This window comes from Ovis aries, chromosome 8, assembly GCF_016772045.2.
Source record: "Ovis aries strain OAR_USU_Benz2616 breed Rambouillet chromosome 8, ARS-UI_Ramb_v3.0, whole genome shotgun sequence".
NCBI lineage: Eukaryota > Metazoa > Chordata > Mammalia > Artiodactyla > Bovidae > Ovis > Ovis aries.
In genome coordinates, this window is record NC_056061.1 from 67,923,963 (window position 1) to 67,945,907 (window position 21,945).

The window sequence follows — 21,945 nt, forward strand, 5'->3', positions numbered from 1 at the left end:
GAAACTCCTGAGGATTAAAAAAACACCGAAATATCCCTATTGTGAAGAGAGAGAGGGAAGGTGGCAGATTTTGAGCTGACCAATTAATAAAGTTAATAATGACAGTTTTTGGTGGCAGGAGAAAACATTTGGTTGGGTTTTCAGAGTTTAAAATTCAGGATTTTTAGAGCCTGCCTCAGCTTTGTTTCCAAGCTGCCCAGTTTGACATTGCCATCTGGGCACATCCACTGACTGAATTTACGGTTGCTCCAGGAGCAGCCCCACCCCAATTCTGCGCATGCTCCACCCAGCGCTGCTTTTCTCTGCATTCATCAAACATTTGCCTTATTTGGAGAGCCCAGAAGCTTTGCAAAGGTTAGAATCTGTCAGTGTTTTGTGACTTTTTCTTGGGCGGGGGTGGGGGGGGGCGGTCTTTCTCATATCACCCCTCCTATCATTTTAGATCATGTTTTGCTAATACAATGGGCTTTAACTTCAAACTTGGAAATTCCTTGTTGCTTTATGACAGCACAGAAATTTCTATTTTAATCCCCTTTTACTCTGGTTAAGGGGTGGCAGAGCAAAGGAACAAAATATTCATGTTAAAATATGGAGTGTATGCCTTTCTGTATCCTAGAGCTGTTTTCCATATTATTTTTATTTATAATTTTATTTATAATTTATGAGGGCTTAAATTACACACATACACACACAGAGCCATCCTTCAATTTTTTATTTTTTGATCAAAATTTGTCATAGAATATAAGAAAACCTATCCTGACAATCATGAAGGGAAGAACTGGGTTCTACTTACATGGGGACCACCATGAGCACTGCTCCACTGGAATCCAGCAAGCCAGACATCCCCAGCAATCTCATTTTTAGCTAGCTCAGACAGCGATTTGAGGCATCTGTTACCTTGAGAACATTCTCAAAGGTCTGCCTGTGCCCTACTGATGCAAATCAGTGGACAGAGGATGGCCAGCTCTCTCGTTATCCAGCTAGGCAAGGGATGGTCTGGAACCCCTCATGTTCAAAAGATGGTTTTGCTTCCAAGGAAGAAAACCCTTTTTTTTGTTGTTTGGTCTTTTTAAAATTTATATTAACATGTAGTTGATTTACAATGTTGTATTAGTTTCTGCATCATCATCAGTTCAGTCACTCAGTCATGTCTGACTCTTTGTGACCCCATAGACTGCAGCGCACCAGGGTTCCTTGTCCATCACCATCTCCCGGAGCTTATTCAAACTCATATCCATAGAGTCAGTGATGCCATCCAACCATCTCATCCTCTGTCGACCACTTCTCCTGCCATCAATCTTTCCCAGCATCACGGTCTTTTCCAATGAGTCAGTTCTTAGCATCAGGTGGCCAAAGGGTTGGAGTTTCAGCTTCAGCGTCAGTCCTTCCAATGAACACCCAGGACTGATCTCCTTCAGAATGGACTGGTTGGGTCTCCTTGCAGTCCAAGGGACTCTCAAGAGTCTTCTCCAACACCACAGTTCAAAAGCATCAATTCTTTGGCGCTCAGCTTTCTTCACAGTCCAACTCTCACATCCATACATGACTACTGGAAAAACCATAGCCTTGACTATACAGACTTTTATTGACAAAATAATGTCTCTGCTTTTTAATATGCTGTCTAGGTTGGTCATAGCTTTTCTTCCAAGGAGCAAGCATCTTTTAATTTCATGGCTGCAGTCACCATCCGCAGTGATTTTGGAGCCCAAAATAAGAAAGTCTTTCACTGTTTTCATTGTTTTGTTGTCTGTTGCCATGAAGTGATGGGACCAGATGCCATGATATTAGTTTTCTGATTGTTGAGCTTTAAGCCAACTTTTTCAGTCTCTTCTTTCACTTTCATCAAGAGGCTCTTTAGTTATTCTTCACTTTCTGACATAAGGGTGGTGTCATCTGTATATCTGAGGTTATTGATATTTCTCCTGGCAATCTTGATTCCAGCTAGTGCTTCATCCAGCCCAGTGTTTCTCATGATGTACTCTGCATATAAGTTAAATAAGCAAGGTGACAATATGCAGCCTTGACATACTCCTTTCCCGATTTGGAACCAATTTGTTTTTCCATGTCCAGTTCTAACTGTTCCTTCTTGACCTGCATTCAGATTTCTCAGGAGGCAGACAAGGTGGTCTGGTATTCCCATCTCTTTCAGAATTTTCCACAGTTTGTTGTAATCCACATAGTCAAAGGCTTTGGCATAGTCAATAAAACAGAAGTAGATGTTTTCCTAGAATTCTCTTGCTTTTTTGATGATCCAGTGGATGTTGGCAATTTGATCTCTGGTTCCTCTGCCTTTTCTAAATCCAGCTTGAACATCTGGAAGTTCACGGTTCACATACTGTTGAAGCCTGGCTTGGAGAATTTTGAGCATTACTTTACTAGCATGTGAGATGAGTGCAACTGTCTGGTAGTTTGAGCACTCTTTGGCATTGCCTTTCTTTGGGGTTGGAATGAAAACAGGCCTTTTCCAGTCCTGTGCCACTGTACAGCAAAGTGAGTCAGTTATGTCAATACATATACATATATCCACTGTTCTTTAGATTCTGTTCCCATGTAGGTCATTACAGAGTATTGTGTAGAGTTCCCTGTGCTGTACAGTAGGTTGTTACTGGTTATTTGTTTTATATATGTCGCTCAGTTGTCTTATACATAGTAGTGTGTATATGTCAATATATATAATTTCCCAGTTTATCCCTGTTCACCCTTCCCCTTTGGTAACCATAAGTTTGTGTTTTTTTCTACATATATGACTCTATTTCTGTTTTGTAAATAGGTTCATTTGTACCATTTTTTTAAGATCCAATATTTAAGTGATGGACTTTCCTGGTAGCTCAGCTGGTAAAGAATCCACCTGCAGTGCAGGTGACCTGGGTTCAATCCCTGGGTTGGAAGATTCCCTGGAGAAGGGAATGGCTACCCACTCCGGTATTCTTGCCTGAAGAATCCCCAGGGACAGAGGAGCCTGGCAGGCTATAAGTCCATGGGGTCAGAAAGAGTTGGACATGACTGAGCGACTAAGCACAGCATAGCACAATATTCCGTCGTATATATGGTATATACGGACCACATTTTCTTTATCCATTCCTCCATCAATGGACATTTAAGTTGTTTCTATGTCCTAGTTATTTCAAAAGGTAAATGTACCCCAATGTCCATTGAAATGATTTTTAATCCATGTTATGTGGTATGGAAGCAGTACCTTTCTATTAAAAAAAATATTGGGGGGATTTCCTTAGTAGTCTAGTGGGCTGAGATTCCATGGTCCCCATGCAGGGGGGCCTGGGTTTGATCCCTGATCAGGGAACTGGATTCCGTAAGCTACAGCTAAGACCCAGGGCAGCCAAATAAATAAGCAATTTTTTAAATGTTCATTTTAAATATCTATATATTTTGGAAAGCAGGAGAAAGACCAAAGAAATGGAAGGTGAAAGTCTTCAAATTTTATTTAATATTTTATGTACTACACATTCTGACTATAACCACAGATGCTAGAACTTTAAAGTAATCTTGAGCAGTCTCCTAATTCATCTGCTCTACTTTTGTACCATCACACAGCATATATTTTAATCCTTCTATTTATTCTGCAGGAAAGTTTATTATAAAACTTCCCTTTAGTTTATAGATTACTAAATGCCATCACAAATAATCAAAGTATTTTCCCCATAGCAAGTCCAGACCCTTCTTGTGTAGTATAAATCCATTTTTTAAATCCTCTTAAATACCATTAAGTTCCTCCATCCATACCTAAACTTCCTAGTCATCTGTCTCTCCATTTTTTCTGGCAAAAGCACACCTGTTCATAAATCAAATAATTCAGCACTTAGAAGGTACAGGTACAGTTTACAGATAACTGAAAGGCACAGGGCCCTGGCGTTAAATAGTATTGAGTCACCTGGTGAAAAGCTAATTCTCTCTCAATTATCTTTCAGTCCTTCTGATTTCCTTTAGAAGGGTCTCTATTTCATTCTAGCCTGTCTTTGCACAGGCATACTAAGTCACTCAGTTGTGTCCAGCTCTCTGTGCACGTCTTTAATGCCCCTCTAATTCTAACACGCCTATTTAACACATATAGAGCAGGCTTCTGAATCAAACGGGCAAACGTGTCTATTGAATATTTATCCAGATCAATTAGTTTTCATTGTATTTGTTTTTGTGGTTATCTTCTATTAACATATTCCATTTAGGAGAGTTTAAAAACCTTGTAAGTTTTCCTTTAAATATATTTATTTAAGGGGAAAAAAGTGAATTGACTAAAAAAATTATTTAAAAAAGCATGTAGCATGCAACAGGACTGAATTCGGACTTTTGACTTCTCAGGCATTGTATCTTTCCTCCATGATACTGTTCTGAATGCCTATATGTCACAGGAAAGAACTCATTTAGTAAAATGTGTTTTCTCACAGTGAAAATCTTTTTGTTTATATTGAGGCTTAACCAAAAAAATAGTTCTGGTTTGTTGAGAGACAACATAAGTGACCTTAGATCATGTACTGCCACAAGCTTATTGAGTCAAACATGATTTATCTCTGATATCTTTTAAAGACATAATTCTAATATATGAAACAGCATGGAATTTGGAGACAGAACTGGGTCTTGACCACTTGGTAGACTTACTTAGTAGGGCACAACAGTTATTGCCTTTGGACTTCTCTGTTGGTCCAGTGCTTAAGAATTCACCTGCCAATGCCGGGGACACAGGTTTGATCCTGGTTCAGGAAGATTCCATATGCCGGGGGGTGGGGGATCGGGGGTGGCCACTAAACTGGTGGGCCACGCGCTACTGAAGCCCACACTCTCTAGAGCCCGTACTCTGCGACAGGAGAAGCCACAGCGGTTAAGAAACCCACACACCGTAGCTAGAGAGCAGCTCCCGCTCGCTGCAACTCCATAAAGCCTGCACACAGCGATGAAGACCAAAGCTCAACCAAACACAACAAATAAATAACTAATTTTTAAAAAGACAGTTACTTTTTCCGAGTCTTTGTTAGTCCCATCAACAGAAAAGAGTTAGTCACTCTCATTTAGGATGTGGTTTCAAAGATTAAATGATCTCCACAAATATTTATTGAGCCCCTCCTATGTGCTAGGCTCTTCTTTAAGTGCTGCAAATACCACAGTGAACAAAATGTAAGCTTACCACTCTTGTGCAGCTTTGATCTTAAATGGAGCTGAATATTTCTTTCCTGGTTCTTAAGTCATTGAAACAGTGTTGCCTGGGAGTGGGTTAGAACTGAATTTCTTGTACCCCTACTTCTGAAGTAATTGCCCCTCTTGCTGCTACAGATTTTGGGTCACGATTAGCTGCCAAAGGTAACTTAGAGATTCAACAAGGCCTTTCATAGGATTTTTTAAAATCTTTTCTTTAGTCATAAGACTTTAGCTACATGCAGAGAAACATTTATATTTGCTGTAAATATTTTGCACTATTTTTACTTTTGTTAATATGTAATGTTTATCAGTAAACATAATTTGTATTATAAAACTTTAGAAAAGGGGATATACATTATTTAGTGCATGAAAATTCTACATAATAAGCTGTTAGTACTCTCATATAGAATTTGCCCCTGGTCAAAACTGGCATGGGCACAGCTAGCCACAGAAAGATCTTTTGTCCTCGCTGATGGAAGAAATAGTTCCTTTTTAGTGGCGATGATGCCAGAAATGAAATGACCTGGAGAGATTTTTGTTTTTCAAAGAGATTTTTTTTTTTGGCCTGGCATCACCAAAGGACATCCTAACCTTTCCAGGTTTGACATCTGATGATCAGCAAATAGGCTTGGTAAAATAATGTTAACTGGGTAAAAATATTCAGATTAGTGGTTGGACCTTATACAGATTTATAGAAGAATGAGTGAATTTTTACTCAGTGTGGTGCAATGGAGTAAGAAGTCGAGCTTAGATACATCTTATTATTAAAAAGTCAAAATAATATCATTTTATAACCAACACAGACTATTAGAGTCACCACTATCTTCAGTATAAACATTTGATTTGCAGAGATTTTTCTTCTGTGTGGGATCTGAGAAGTCTCAGCCTTATTGCTAACTATATTTTTGACTTTTTACATGAAATCACTATTGTAGAACTATTTCTGGCATCTCAAATTGTTGGTGAAATTCTATGCCAACATTATCTGAGGTGACTAAATTATAGTGGAAAAAAAACAATGAAATAAGTCTTTAAAATACATACCATCTCTGTATTAACACAGGTGTTAATTTTGTGTGGTTCCCTTTAGAGTTAATTATACTAATTATTTAAAACAATAACAGAGAAGCAAAGGATAAGAAAATATAAAGCTACCCAACTATGGAGTCACCCACCCGACATTATAGGCATACCATAGTCTAATTGCCATGTATTGGCAGTCAGAATAATTATCTAGAAGAGAAAATTTAAAGCAAAGAATTGCCAGTATCTTATCATTTCTTACAATATCCTGTTTTTTCTATGAATGTAAACAGTGAGTTGCTCCAAAGATGTTCCCTTCACTATCCCTACCATGTCTTTTCTGCCCAGGTCTACCTGTCACCTGGTTCCATTTTGTGACAGTACTTATTAGAGTTTGAAAATCATAACATACGGTTTCCTGCCTTTTCCTAGAACATGCAAACCACACAGCAAGAGCAGAACAAAGACTCTTTCATGACCATTAAGGAGTATCCTTAATAGAATTCAAAGTTGCTGGTGGTTCAGTTCTTGGTTCCACCATCTTCTTACTCTTGGAAAACTATCCAGCGATGGAAGGTAAATTTATATCCTGAGTCAGCTTTACCTAAGAAGTTCTTTTTCCCTTGTGTCTGTCCACCAAATTTCAATGTCAGGAGTGCTTGACCTTCCTTTCTTCTTACCGTATGGAGGGGATAAGTTTTATCCCTATCCTGGCCCACTGAACTGAGAATCTAGAGTGGCCGCTGGGTTCGAAAACAAGTGGAAATATTCCGCACAACTTCTTTGGAGTGTCTCGTCCAACGTCATATCTAAATCCATACACTGCTGGTACAAGCCAGAACATCCTTTCTGCAAGCTAATTTGGCCTTCTTTTCTAACCTGCTGTTGGTTCACACATAATTTGGCATTATGTATCAACAGCCTTAAAATCATAACCTTTGACTGTAAGAAAATAATTTAAATCACTAGGTTGTATACCTGATACCAATATAATATATTGTAAATCATCAATACATCAGTTAAAAATAATTTAACAAAGATTTCTACAGAAGATATTGATTTAAAATGAATATCTTTAAAATTATTTAAATTAGGGAGGGGGGTTCATGTTTGGGAACGCATGTGCACCCGTGGTGGATTCATGTCAATGTATGGCAAAACCAATACAGTATTGTAAAGTAAAATAAAGTAAAAATAAAAATTTTAAAAAATAATAAAATTATTTAAATTAAAATTATTCAAGTAAAAATTGAAAAATCTTATACTACTTAATGACCAAGGATAAAAATCAGTTAAATAAGTGTTGGTACATGGAATTCCCTGGCGATCCAATGGTTAGGACTCAGCACTTTCACTCCTGGGGCCTGGGTTCCATCCCTTATCAGAAAACTAAGATCCTGCAAACCATGTTGTGAGGTCAAAAATAAATAGATGGATAGATAGAAAAATGTTGATGCATCCATAAAATGGAGTTTTCAGCAGCTCTGGTCAGGGTTTATATTCTAAAAGAATTTCTAAAATTGCATATCAGAAATTCTCATGCTGTAATTCCAAATAAAGTGGCATGCACAGTATGATCTTAACTGTGTATAAATCATATGAACAAAAAGTTTAGGGGAGGGGGAGGATGTATAGCAAAATATTAACAGTGGTTGTTTTTATTCCTTTATTATATTCTAATTTGTTTGTTCCTATTACATCTTTCTATAATTTCCTGTAATGAGAATAAGGAAAATACAGTTTTAAAAACTAAGATACGGAAGAGAAACCAGGGGAGCAATTGATGGACTGCATGTTTTCATGTCCATTCTACCACTTGGACAAGCCATACACTGGTCTCTGCTGAAGCACTTTTGCTAGGAAATGACACTATCCTTTCTCCTAGCGATGGCAAAACAGCTGTTGAGGGGTGATGATAAGAACCTGTGTCACCTGGTCTCTGTTCTTTTTCAGCACACAACGGTTTTGCCCTTTATATTAATTGAGATGAGGACATCACACCATGCGTATCCCAGCAGGAGCAGCGGACTGGCCGCCATATGTACCTTCTCTGTTGGCTATATATTATGGTAAGGATGGTGCCTGCTGGGCTTTCGTATTGTATTAGATTTTGTGCTGCTAAATTTGGGCACATATTTCATTATGGATATAATCACTAACAGATTCACACTGTGTGCCTCATTTGGTCCAAGACCTGGGCTTTGTCTCATTTCCCCAGATGCTTATATTTTTAGAAAGTATATGCCAAACCTCACACAACAGGAATTTGTTGAACAATCCCATGTAAGCAGTGCTTCTTCCAAGGCTGCATTTTTCAACTCTTTTTCAAACTAAATGTTTTTCTTGGACCTCAGTTGTATTGCTTTTTTTGCTTGGGGGTTTTTTGTTGTTGTTGTTATTGTTGCTTTTGTTGGGAGTGAGGGAGTTGCAGCGAATGCAAATGAGGACAGAAGGAATGACCTCTTCCGGGAGTGACTTCCACCCTCTAAGTGAAACAAGTGAAAATGTCCATTTTCCTGAGTCAGTTTAAAGCCTGACTGTCACCTAGAGCATGCATTTAATGGCTTTGTTTGGAAAAACTGGGGTAAAACAAATGACAGGAAATCTCCACTTGGTCTACTGGGCGTGAATAAATCCCGAGTGGGAGGTGGCCACATTTATCTGATAGAAGACTTTTTGCCTGATGAATTTATTTCACTTTAATTTCAGTTCTAACCATGTGTTAACATTTCAAAATTATTTAAGATAGAGACTTTCTTATTTCTCTGTATAATTCCAAGTCCTCTTTAATATATTAGCCTATGCCGAAGAGGTCTCTGCCCCTAGCACTTCTGTCTCTTGGGACTCTCAGGTGCTGAGTTCTGGGTCATCATCCCCTCCTGTAAACTTTTGGGACTGAATCATGTTCTTCCAAACACCCCAGAACTGTACTTAATCCCACCAGAATCCTGGAGCACTTTGGGAGGTCCAGTCCTCATGGAGCATTTTGCTCCAGCCAGTCCAGAAATATTAAATAAAGCTCAGTACAGTATTTCACATACTTTGCCTGAATAAGGCTCCGAATCTGAACCAAAAGAGGCTTTGCTGTTGGGAAGTCATGCGCACCCTATGGCTGGATCTAAGGGGACATCCAGACAGTAGACCCTAGAACAAACATGTGGTCATGCTCTATCTGCCACTTCATTGACCAGTCACTGTTCAGAAGGACTGGGAATCGTTTGTTTTCCTAGTCACATTTTAGGTTGGTTTTGTTTCCAACCAAAACATTAAGTATTGGCTTTCTCTGAAAGAAAAAGTTCAAATGATCTGGACTCACAGGTTAAAGTGTGACTCTGAAATAATGTCTTAAAAATGAAGGCATGTGCTTTATATATAGGAACTTGATGTTCAGATGACTTTTTTTTTAATTGGAGTATAATTACTTTACAATGTTTTATTAGTCTCTGCTGCATAATGAAGTGAATCAGCTATACATATAGTTACATTCCCTCCTGCTTTGACCTCCCTCCCACCCACCCCGATCCCACCCATCCAGGTCATCTTATCTTTCAGAAGAGTCAGGTAGGAAAGCTAAGAGTTATTCAGAGATGTTACGATGTTTACAGTTCATGTGGAACTGCCTATAGCTTTAGTTCATATCCCTTCCCATCTCCCCTCCCCTGCCAACAGTCTCATTACTTTGCATTCATATTTACTTACCTATGGTAAGAGATTTTTACTCTGGGAATGCTGGGTGTATTTCTGTGAATTCATTTAGATGCCATTAAATTATGTGGATCTTGTAGCACCCCAGAGGTTTTAGGAACTACATACTTTCTGATGGCTTTTCTTCTACCACGGGTACAATCAGTCCACGTTCCAAAGAGACACATGGGAAATACCACATAGTCTTTATTATAGACCCCCAAGATCCCTCATTAAAATGAAGCATTACTCACGCTCTGCATGCCAAGGGAGACTTGCCAGCTATGCGTCTTTCCTGAGCAAACCAGTGCTTGTTTGGACACGTATCTGCATTAACCAGCAAACTCTTCCAGATATGTTCTGAGAATGTTCTCAGAGTCAACTTTTTCCTTTGGTGTTCTGCCTTAGGCATTCATAGCTGTGCCAAGAGCTAAACAATGCCCCTCACATCATATCACATTATATAAATCCAAGAATTTTAATTGTTATCGCAGAAGGTACTGGCTTTTGCTCCTTTCCAGACTGTCTCAGACACGACATACCAGTGACACAGAAGCAAAAGGTTTAGGATATGAAATCTTCTGACAGCATACCAGGGTTATAACTGGACATTCCAGAGCCTTATGCCAAAATATAAGAAAGCATTCTTCTTGTCACACGCTAATTATAAAGCAGATCTCCCTGACAGTCCTCTGTGTGGCTGAGCTGAAGCTATACCTCCGAGGCTCCTGGCCAGCCTCCCTGTCTGCTCGGCTCTGATTCTGTCTTGCTGCTCATTCTCAACAAGTCTCCCTCCCCATCTGAATCTGCAGTCTTTCTAGATTTGGATCTCGAGAGTTGAGAAAGCGAGGGGGTATTGGAGCTTTCCCTCATGGACTGGAGTCCACTGAGTACCCATGCTCAGTGACTCCATTTCCTAGCCTCCATCTCACTCTAACCCAAGCTTAGCATCTGAAGTCATCCCAGACCCTTCCCGTGCCCATCTCCACCTGTCTTTCCACTTACCCGGAAGTCTGGGACAGAGACATCCCCTGACCATTGATGGTGGGCTCTTCACTCCTTCTTTTCACACCTCACCTCCACCATCACTCCTCCATGCATTTCTCTGCACCGCACTGAAATTTCCCCCTAATGAATAAAATCATCCCTTTTCCCTTATGCAGGACACAGCACCAAAAGTCCCTTTGGTTTCTAATGCAGCTGTAATTATCAGGAAATGTAATGAATGCCATTATTTTGACTGCTGTGCCAAGCAGTTTAAAGTATTATCATATTTAGTTCCCCAAATAACCCTCTGAGATAAGCACTATCTGGCTCATTTTACAGATTAGGAAACCAAACTTGAGAGAGATGATATGGCTTACCCAAGGAAAAGAGACTGTTTTCTGTTGTTGCCAGACCTACTGCTGACCCTGAACAATGTGGACTAGGGGTGCCAACCCTCTCTGCAATGGTAAATCTGAGTATAACTGTACAGCCAGCTCCATATACATGGCTGTCCTGTACCTGCAGTACCTTTGTACCTGAGATTCCACATCCGTAGATTCACCCAATTTCAGATCATACACCAATCTCGGGTACCGTTGTGAATATTGAAAAGAAAAACTGGGGGCTTATCTAATTGTCCAGTGGCTAAGCATCTGCCTTCCAGTATAGGGGGTGCATGTTCCCAACTGGGGAGCTAAGATCCCACGTGCCACAAGGCAACAAAGCCTGCCCGCTGCAACTGGGGATGCCAAGGAACCGCTACAAAGACCCAGCACAGCCAGGAAAAAAAAAAAAAAAAATCTGTGTCTAAATAAACAAATGAACCATTGAAGTTCAAATCCATGTTCTTGAGGGATCAGCTATAAGTACAAGCACTGGGGTGTAGCTGCAGAGTCTATACGGGAACCCTACTCTCCGCTCTCTCTGACTGTGTGAGGAGTAACTCTATGGGTGAAGGAATTCAGTGGGTCTTTAGTTTTCCTTTAGTTCTGCAGCAGTACATCAGAAGCAGCCGTGTCTGGTCATTAAGGCCGCTGGGTACGAAGTGCCTGCCCCGCGACTGGCCCTCAGTCCGCTACCCATTGTTGTTGTTCTGTGTTTATACCAAGGATACTCAGTCCTTAGGGAGCCTGAACTCAGCCCCTTTCTGCATGTTTTTTCCCTCATTAACTTGTCATGCTACTCTGAGAGGTGGAGGTCCGGATCCTTGCAGTCCTTGTTCAGATCCCCTCTTCTTAGGAGCTTTGAGCAAATTACTTATCCTCTCTTAGCCTCACTTTTATCTCGTTTAAGGTAGGAGATATTGCCTGCATGTTCTCTCCCATTAGAAATAAATGAGCACACTGGTCATTCCAGAAATGATAGTATCTTTCCTTTCTCCCAGTTGACTAAAGTCCTGAGTGTCTGAGTCTTGATAGAAAGTTTTCATTTCTCTCTCTTCCTCTTTTCCCCACCATCCTTATTTTCATTTTATTCTCTGCTCTTGTTAAGAATTTTGGGCCCACCTGGTGGGGTTTATGTCTCCTTCTATTAAGAATGCCAAAGAGTGTTCTGAAAATTTCTTATGTTTCATGTACTAAAGTATTTCCCAAGCTCTGCTTTTCCCCTGAGAATTGAAAACGTCATTACTCTCCCATTATTCTCATCTATTTGTTTTTTACGAACACCTCGTGTAGCGGTAGTTACTGTTTTCTTATCCTCTAAGGAGAAGTCTATGTAGGCTGTTGAGGACTTGCTGTGTGAGAGTGTGGCTTGCACAGGGTGCCTCCAATGTCCATTTGGGTCCTGGTAGGATCAGAGTTTTAGATCAGCATCTGGACAGAACAGGCTTCTGTGTATTATCCATCTCAGTTCCCAGTGTTTAGTGTTTGTTATTCTGAGTTTCATCTTCTCTTACCCCCAACAGCTGGTTCTCAGACATCCTGGGTCACATGAAGAGCTAGAATTCTCCATATGTATTAAGCAGGCCACTCACCAAGACCATTTTATGTGGTCATGACCCTTCCCACACTCCTCAACATCCTTACCCTCCATCCCAACCAATACGACTTCTTTTCCCCCGCCGTCTTCCAGAATCACCATTTGATGCTGTTGGCAAGTTTCCTTTGTATTTCTCCAGCCTGCTCTGCCCATCCCCCTCCACCTCCCTCTCACTCTGCCCTTTCCTCTCTATGCAGATGGCCGGGTCTTTAACTTCACACAGAATGTAAAAAACTTTGAACAGGAATTCTTGAGTTCTTCCTGCAGACATCCTTGCTGTACCCTCCTTGTCCTGTGTCTTCTGTGCCAGTGGGGGAAGCGTTTCCACAGCTTCTAACTGGTAGCCCATCTCTCTGTACTCTGGCTCCATCCCCTCCCAGCTCTCTACCCTTCCTCCATCACTTCACTCTCCTGTAACTCCAGCCTCACTACCAGAGCCTTCCCATCAATACTTGAACAGACTCCTGTCCTTTTCTCCACCCTAAAAAAAAAGAAAAATTATTATTATTGGCCCACCCCCTTTTATACTTGGCTACTGTACTATCACTGGAAGGACTGATGCTGAAGCTGAAACTCCGATACTTTGGCCACCTGATGCGAAGAGCTGATTCATTTGAAAAGACCCTGATTCTGGGAAAGATTGAAGGCAGGAGGAGAAGGGGATGACAGAGGATGAGACAGTTGGATGGCATCACCAACTCGATGGACATGAGTTTGGGTGGGCTCCGGGAGTTGGTGATGGACAGGGAGGTCTGACGTGTTGCAGTCCATGGGGTCACAGAGAGTCAGACACAACTGAGCGGCTGAATGAACTGAACTGTCTCCCTACTCACAGCCCAGTTTCTCCAAAGAGTTGTCTGTTGTTGTTGATCAGTCACCAAGTTGTGTCCAGTTCTCGGCGACCCCATGGACCGCAGCACACCAGGCCCCCCGTCCCTCACCATCTCCTGGAGTTTGCCCCAGTTCATGTCCATTGAGTCAGTCAAGCTATCCAACCAAAGAGTTGTCTACACTGTCTCTACCCCCATTTACACACTTAGCGGACAGGACAGGGGAACCGTCAGGAGAATGGAGTTTTTGAGGCAGGCTGCCTGAGCCTGGATTCCACTTCTCTCATATGACCTTGAGCAAATCACATGACCTCCCTGTGTCTTCATGTCCTCATCTGTAAAATGGTATAAGAAGCGTACCTACCTCATAAGGTTGCTGTGATGACTAAAGGAAGATTAATTTTTAGTACATGTGAAGCCTATAGGTCAGTATCTAACACAGAGTATACTATGTGAATGGGATTATAAGCCACTCCAGTGTGATTTAAGCTTCATCACTTTGGTTAAACCTTTGCGAATGTCACCAAGAACTTCTGTTTTGATAAATCCACTGGATGCTTTATAGACCTCTTCTCAACTGACATGTCAGCAGTTCTGATACTAAACTATCCCCCCACTTCCTGAATCACCCTCCTCCCTGACTTAGCTGATGTAACAACCACCCTAATTTCCTCCCTGCTCTCTCAGCATCACTGACTGGCTCTTCCCACTCTACCCAGTGCTGGAGTCCTTTGAAACTCATGTCTTCTTCTCTTTTTATGTATTATTTAATTTTTTTTTTCATGGCAAGAATACCTAACTTGAGATCTACTCTTGTAATGGAGGTCCTCCTTTTTGAAAATATTTATTTATTTGGCTGCCTCGGGTCTTAGTTGTGGGACACAGGGCCTTTCATTGAGGCGCAAGGACTCTCTAGTTGCATTGTGCAGGGTGCCCTGGCTCTGTAGTTGCAACACGCAGGCTTACTTGCTCTGAGGCATGTGGGATCTAGCTCTCCAACCAGGAATTGAACCTGTGTACCCTGCATTGCAAGCAGAATTCTTAACCACTGTACCACTAGAGAAGTCCTGGTCTCCCTCTCTTTTTTTTTAAACCACCTCTTATCAATAGGTAAACCCATCGTTAGTGTACATAGTTAGTCACTCAGTCGTGTCCGGCTCTTTGCAACCCCATGGACCATAGCTCGCCAGGACCTTTGTCCATGGGATTCTCCAGGCAAGAATAATGGACTGGGTTGCCATTCCTTTCTCAAGGGATCTTCCTGACCCAGGAATGAACCTGGGTCTCCTGCATTGCAGGCAGATTCTTTACAATCTGAGCCACCAGGGAAGCCTGACACGACTGAATCAACTTATCTCGCACACCATTTTTGCAGCCACTGTCTCAGATCTCCAGCTCAGAGCTCCCTCTTGATGTTTGCTCACAAGCCTCTCCCCTTTAGCAGCCACAAACCTAATTCATGTGCTTTCCCAATCACACCCCCAAGTCTTTATCCCCTGAGCATTGCCACCCACTCAGTGTTTCATGCCCCAAAACTATGAAACCTCCTCAGCCCATCTCTCTTGGACCCACTACAAAGAATCATCCACCAGTTTTTGGCTTCTGTGCCTCCAAAGTGCTTTTAGAATACTTACACTTTGATCCCTCTCCATTGCCAACATCATGGTCCAAGCTGCAGTTATCTCTCTCCTAAGCTACTGCAAAGAGCTGGCATTTCTTCACCTCTAACTCATCTCTATATAGGATCCCTCAGTTCTTCTGTAAAACCACATATGATCATGCCACTCAATTGCTCAGAGAATGTGGATGACTTCCCATTGTGTCTACGGATAAATTCCAAAATTCCTTTACATGGCTTAGGGGACCTACGTTGTTTGATTCCACCGACCTCTGTATCTTCATCCTCCTTCTCTTTCACCTTTGCTTAGCTCTAGCCATGGTGATCTTCACACCAGTTGTCAAGGGTAATACTCTCCTTTCAGCTTCAAAGCTTTCACCTCCCCATACCCCTATCCAACCCCACCCTTCCCTCAGTTATGTCTTCCATAAATATTAGTTTCAGATCCTACTTATCTGTCATGGATCTCTCTGTTCAGTTCAGGTGAGTCACTCAGTCATGTCCAACACTTTGCAACCACATGGACTGGAGCACACCAGATACCCTGTCCATCACCAACTCCTAGAGCTTACTCAAACCCATGTCCATCAAGTTGGTGATGCCATCCAACCGTCTCATACTCTGTCGTCCCCTTCACCTCCTGCCTTCAATCTTTCTCAGCATCAGGGTCTTTTCCAGTGAGTCAGTTCTTCGCATCAGCATTGGAGTTTCAGCTTCAACATCAGTCCTTCCAATGAATATTCAGGACTGATTTCCTTTAGGATTGACTGGTTTGATCTCCTTGCTGTCCAGGGGACTCTCAACACCACAGTTCAAAAGCCTCAATTCTTTAGTGCTCAACCTTCTTTATGGTCCAATTCTCCTATCCATACTGGAAAAATCATAGCTTTGACTATATGGATCTTTGTTGGCAAAGTAATGACTCTAGGTTGGTCATAGCTTTTCTTCCAGGGAGCAAGCGTCTTTTAATTTCATGACTACAGTCACCGTCTGCAATGTTTTGGAGCCCAAGAAAATAAAACCTGTTACTGTTTCCATATTTTCCCTATCTATTTGCCATGGAGTGATGGGACTAGATGCCATGATATTCATTTTTTGACTGTTGAATTTTAACTCAGCTTTTCCACTCTCCTCTTTCACCTTCATCAAGAATCTCTTTAGTTCCTCTTTGCTTTCTGCCATAAGGGTGGTGTCATCTGTGTATCTGAAGTTATTGATATTTCTCCTGGCAGCCTTGATTCCAGCTTGAGCTTCATCCAGCCCAGCATTTCTCATGATATATTCTGCATATAAGTTAAATAAGCAAGGTGACAGTATACAGCCTTGATGTACTCCTTTCCCAATTTGGAACCAATCTGTTTTTCCATATCCGGTTCTAACTGTTGCTTCCTTACCTGTATACAGATTTCTCAGGAGGCAGATAAGGTGGTCCGGTATTTCCATCTCTTTAAAAGTTTTCTTTAGCAGTTTGTTATGAACCACACAGTCAAAGGCTTTAACATAGTCAATGAAGCAGAAGTAGATGTTTTTCTAGAAATCCCTTGCTTTTCTATGATCCAGCGGATGTTGGCAATTTGATCTCTGGTTCCTCTGCATTTCCTGAATCCAACTTGTACGTCTGGAAGTTCTTGGTTCACGTACTGTTGAAGCCTAGCTTGAAGGACTGAGCATTATCTTGTTAGAAATGAGTGCAATTGTGTGGTGGTTTGAACGTTCTTTGGCATTGCCCTTCTTTGGGATTGGAGTGAAAACTGTCCTTTTCTAGTCCTGTGGCCACTGCTGAGTTTTCCAAATTTGCTGAAAACAGCCGTTCTAAACTGTGTCTTTATACATTAAGGTAGACCTATTTGCTTAATAATTTTCAAAGTAAGAGAAGGAACTATCTTGATTATTATGATCATATTTTACTTCTCTATTCTGAAAGCATCAGGTCCGTGTTGATTTGGGAAGAAGCTCCTTAGCTCTCACAGACAAGTATTTCCCTCCCATGTGTCAGGCACAGTGTTAAGTGTAGGAGGTGAGCAGTGTATAAATCTCAGCTCTGCCTTCAGGAGTTTATGGTTTGTTAGAGGATAGAGGAAAATTAAAAAGCAATTACCTGGGACTTCCCTGGTGGTCCAGTGGTTCAGACTTCGCCTTCCAATGCAGGGAGTTCAGGTTCACTCTCTGGTTAGGGAGTTAAAATCTCACACACCTCTCAGCCAGAAAACCAGAACATAAACAACAGAAGCAATATTGTAACAAATTCAATCAAGATTTCTAAGAAATAGTTCTCCTTAAAAAAAAAAAATCTTAAAAGCAGTTGCCCTGCAGTTCACAAGGGCTCTCATAGAAGAAATATAGGAGGCTCTCACAGTCCGGAGGAACATGCCTGTGTGGATGTGTGCTGAGTCACTTCAGTCGTGTCTGCCTCTTTGTGATCCTATGGACCGTAGCCCACCAGAGACCAGTCTCCTCTGTCCATGGGATTCTCCAGGCAAGAATACTGGAGTGGGTTGTCATTTCCTCCTTCAGGGGATCTTCCTGACCCAGGGATCAAAACTACATTTCTTGTATCTCCTGCATTGGCAGGAGAGTTCTTTACCACTTGGACCACCTGGGAAGCCCCCACAGGAACATACCCTATCCCAAACTTACAGGTTCATGGAAGGCTTCTGGCCCTTGAGAAGGGTGAATAAAAATTAGCCATGAGAAGGTCCCAGGTAAGGGAGTCCCCTGAAGAGCAAGGAGACAGTCTAGAGGCAAGAAAGAGCAAATCACAGTCAGGCCATGACAAGTCAGTGCACCTGGAGCCATTGACATTTTCCCAGCTCCAATTACTACCTCTCCTCTCCCTACCAAAACTGCTTTTATTTTGCGTCTCTGCAACATTGTTTTCTCAGTTGGATTTTTGTTTGGTTGGTTGGTTGTCGGATCGATTGATTTGTCAGTTTCCTAAGATGCCAGGCTGTCTTTGGCTTCTCCTTCTCGGCCTCCTTGGCAGCCCCATTCAGCTCCTCGCTCCCTCACTCTCAAGCCCTCTGAACAAGCTTTCTTCAGCTGCCTCCTTGTCCACTTTCTGCTTCTTGGCCAGAGATTATTTTAAAATGCAAATCTGATCCTGCCAATCCTCCTGTTTAAAACTCTTCAGTAGTTTGTTTTTGTTTCCAATTTGGGGGGGGATTTTTTTTTTTCTTTTTTGGTAGCACTTTTATTTTTCCTTCAGCCATGACGTATCCTTGGGCCATGATATTCTCACCTGAGAGTAGAAAAACAGGATGTCTAAGTCATCCTTGAAAGCTGAGAATTACGTACAAAAATCTTACGTAAATTAAAACAACGCATAAATTTGCAGGTACAAATACAAATCGTTTTGCGACTAGAGTGAGTAATTTAGCCCCGTGATATTCTGCTGGAAAAACATTGGATACGAAAGAAAATGGAGTCTGAAGGCTGGAATTAGCTCTGGTTCTTAGCTGTAATGGAAGACTGGGAGAAAGAAGTCACAGTTCATTCATAAATTCTTGCCAGCCTCTAGAGAAATCCAGAAATTGTCATTAAGGTTCTGTTTAGATCTGATCAGGCCCCGGAGGGATGAACAGCTCAAGAAAAATTGTCAGTTGGCTGAAGAACCGTCAGATCGGGCCAACTCCCTTCCATAGACGTATTAACCCTTGCCTCCCTTGGTTGCACAATATCTCCAACCAGAGATACTAAAGTAAACTAAACATAGATACCTACTGAACTTCTACCCCCGATTTTTTATCTTAAACATTACTTCTTCCAAGAGGTCTTCCCTGATTCCCATATAATTTAGGTCTGCTCTTGTTCTTCTTCCTGCTTCTTGCTTATTTGGAATACCTCCTTACATGTCTGGCTTTCCTTCCTAATGGGGATATCCTAAGGGTGGGAGCTAGTCCTCTTCTGTTAATTTCCATATTTGTGGATGTTTGCACAAAGCATTTATCAAACTCAGAAATGAATGAATGAGGAAAGGCTGTAAGCAAATGTTAAGGTTTGGTGACTACAAGTTAAGTTAGCCCTTGGTTTCTGATTTCTCTGTGACAAAAAAATTGCCTAACTGCAAGGAGGAAGATGGGTGACATGGAAAGGGTTTTTTGTTTTTGTTGTTTTTTTTTTTTAAGAAAGACTAATATAATATGTGGGGCTTCCCTCGTGGCACAGCGGTAAATAATCCGACTGCAGTGCAGGAAATTGGGTTCAATCCCTGGGTCAGGATGATTCCCCTAGAGAAGGAAATGGCAATGCATTCAAGTATTCTTGCCTGGGAAATCCCATGGACAGAGGAGCCTGGGGGAAGGGTAGGGTGGGCTACAGTCCATGGGGTCAAAAAATGAGTAGGACACAACTTAGCGACTAAGCAACAGCAAATATACCCCCTTATCCCTCACTTAGCACCAACAGTTATCAATATATTGCCAAACTTGTTTCATCTATACCTCTACCTTGGTTTTTTTTTTAGAGAGAGATATAACTTGTATATCATAGCATTCACCCTTTTAAAGTGTACAATTCAGTGGTTTTAAAAATATACACAAAGTTGTTCAAGCATTATCCTAATTCCAGAACATTTTTATCACCCCCAAAAGAATCCCTGCACCTTCAAGCAGTCACTCGTCCCCCAGCCCCTGGAAGGGGCTCATCCACTTTTCGTCTATATGCATTGCCTGTTCTGGATATTTCATGTAAATAGAATCATACAGTGTGTGGCTTTTTATTCTGGCTTCTTTCACTTATCATCATGATTTCAAGGTTCATCCATATTGTAGTATGAATTGATACTTCAGCCATTTCTATTGCCAAATAACATGTCATTGTCTGGGTATACCACAGTTCATTTCTCCATGCGTCAGTTGATGGACATCTTTGGATTGTTTCCACTTTTTGGGCTGAAGATGGAAGTTTAAAGGTATAATGTACACATAGTTAAAGGGAAAAGAGGTAACAGAGAAGCTGAAAGATATCAGGCCACAGAGAGGGCCCCTTTGAGACCAAAAATAATTCCGCGGGGGCGTGTAATCTTATGGCTTACAAAACTCTTTGAACATGAATTCTGCCTCTTCTCTGGAACTGCACACACCAGCTCTAGTAATCTTTTGTAGTTCCATGAACCTCCCTTGGTCTCTCTCACCTCTGGGATTCACAGCATTCTCTCCCTAGGGACCATTTTCTTCCAGGCTTCACTCGCTCATCCATTCTATCTTTTTTAAAAATTTTTAATAAACAGATTACAATGTTATAAAATTCAGAAGATAGAAGATTGACACAGAAGTATATCTTTGAGTCTCAGATCAGACATCACTTCCTCCAGGAAGCCATCCCTGATACTCTAGGGTGCCACTTTCCAGCCCTTTCCAGTTCTCCCATAGCATCCCCCAGTCACCCATCAAAGCACTCATTGTGCTGCTCTGCAGTCCCTTCCCTCCATCCCTGCCAAGCTGATGGGCAGTAACTACTAGGACATTCTCCGTGTGATTCCCCAGTGCCTGAGACAATACATGTGCCTAATCAAGGCTCAGTACATTTTGAAGGAATAAATGAATGAATGAGTGATGCATAGTGCAAAACCATGAACCCATGAGGGTCAAAGAGGCTGAGAATCTGAGCAGGATAGTAATGTGCCTGTCTTTCCAACACATTGGTGGTTGCAATTCCTCAGAGATAAATTTTCACTCTCTTAGTAAGTGAGAACTAGAGTGATGAATATTTATTTCTGTTTCTGAACCAGCCTTCCATCAAAGCTGAAAATAAATTTTCTAGCAGTATTAGCCCATTGATTCTCCCATTTTCTTCCTATCCACATTTGGTATTCCATTTTTGAATAAAGGTTTCTAGAATATAAATCAAAAGTGGCAAGAAGCTATTCTCTCTGGTGGAAACAGGTAAAAAGAATAGGAAACTAGCTGGGATTTCAAATGTAATCTAGCATTAGAGTACTATACTTTAATTGATATTGGAGTGAGTGAAAGTGCTTTTTTCAAAAGAAAGAAAACTGGGAATTCCCTGGCGATCTAGTGGTTAGGACTCAGTGCTTTCACTGCCGTGGGCCCAGGAAAGTCCCTGATAGAGGACCTAAGATCAGGCCAGCTGTGCAGTGCGGCCAAATAAAAACTAAAAAAGAAAACTGCTAGTGATATGCTCCCGCACAACTACCATCAATTCTGTTAACTCAAACTTTGTATTCCTTTGGTTAACTCAGTTAAACTTTCACTATTATGCTCACACACGGTCACTTAGTCACGTCCAACTCTTTGTGACCCCTGGACTGTAGCCCACCAGGCTTCTTTGTCCATGGAATTCTTCAGGCAAGAATACTGAAGTGGGTTGCCATTTCCTACTCCAGGAGATCTTCCCAACCCAGGGATCAAACCTGTGTCTCTTGCGTCTTCTCCATTGGCAGGCGGATTCTTTAGCACTGTGCCTGCCACCTGGGAAGCCCTTCACTATGTATACTCCCCCCAAGATATTAATTTTTTTTTCAGTAATGGAAAATAAAAAAAATTTACTAGCATATTGAGTTAATAGGGGTTCCCTGAACTTAGCAAAATAAACTCATCTTTGAAATATCTCCCCAAGGATTTCCCTGGTTGTCCAGTGGTTGGGAGTCCACCTGCCAGTGTGGGTGACGCAGGTTCGATCCCTGTTCTGGGAGAATTCTACAGGCCTCGGGGCGGCTGG

General features: G+C 41.5%; 1 protein-coding gene across 5 annotated transcripts in view; it reads left to right on the forward strand.

Moving 5' to 3' along the window:
• AIG1 (androgen induced 1) overlaps positions 1-21,945 on the forward strand; it is a 258,208-nt gene that overhangs the window by 215,862 nt on the left and 20,401 nt on the right. For 3 of the 5 annotated variants that reach the window (XM_060419759.1, XM_004011386.4, XM_012183018.4), the window contains exon 4: positions 8,122-8,237. The exons of the other annotated variants lie outside the window; for them this stretch is intronic. In XM_060419759.1, coding sequence (XP_060275742.1) covers positions 8,122-8,237 — 116 coding nt within the window. The remainder of the gene's footprint in view (positions 1-8,121; positions 8,238-21,945) is intronic. 5 annotated transcript variants of the gene reach the window in all.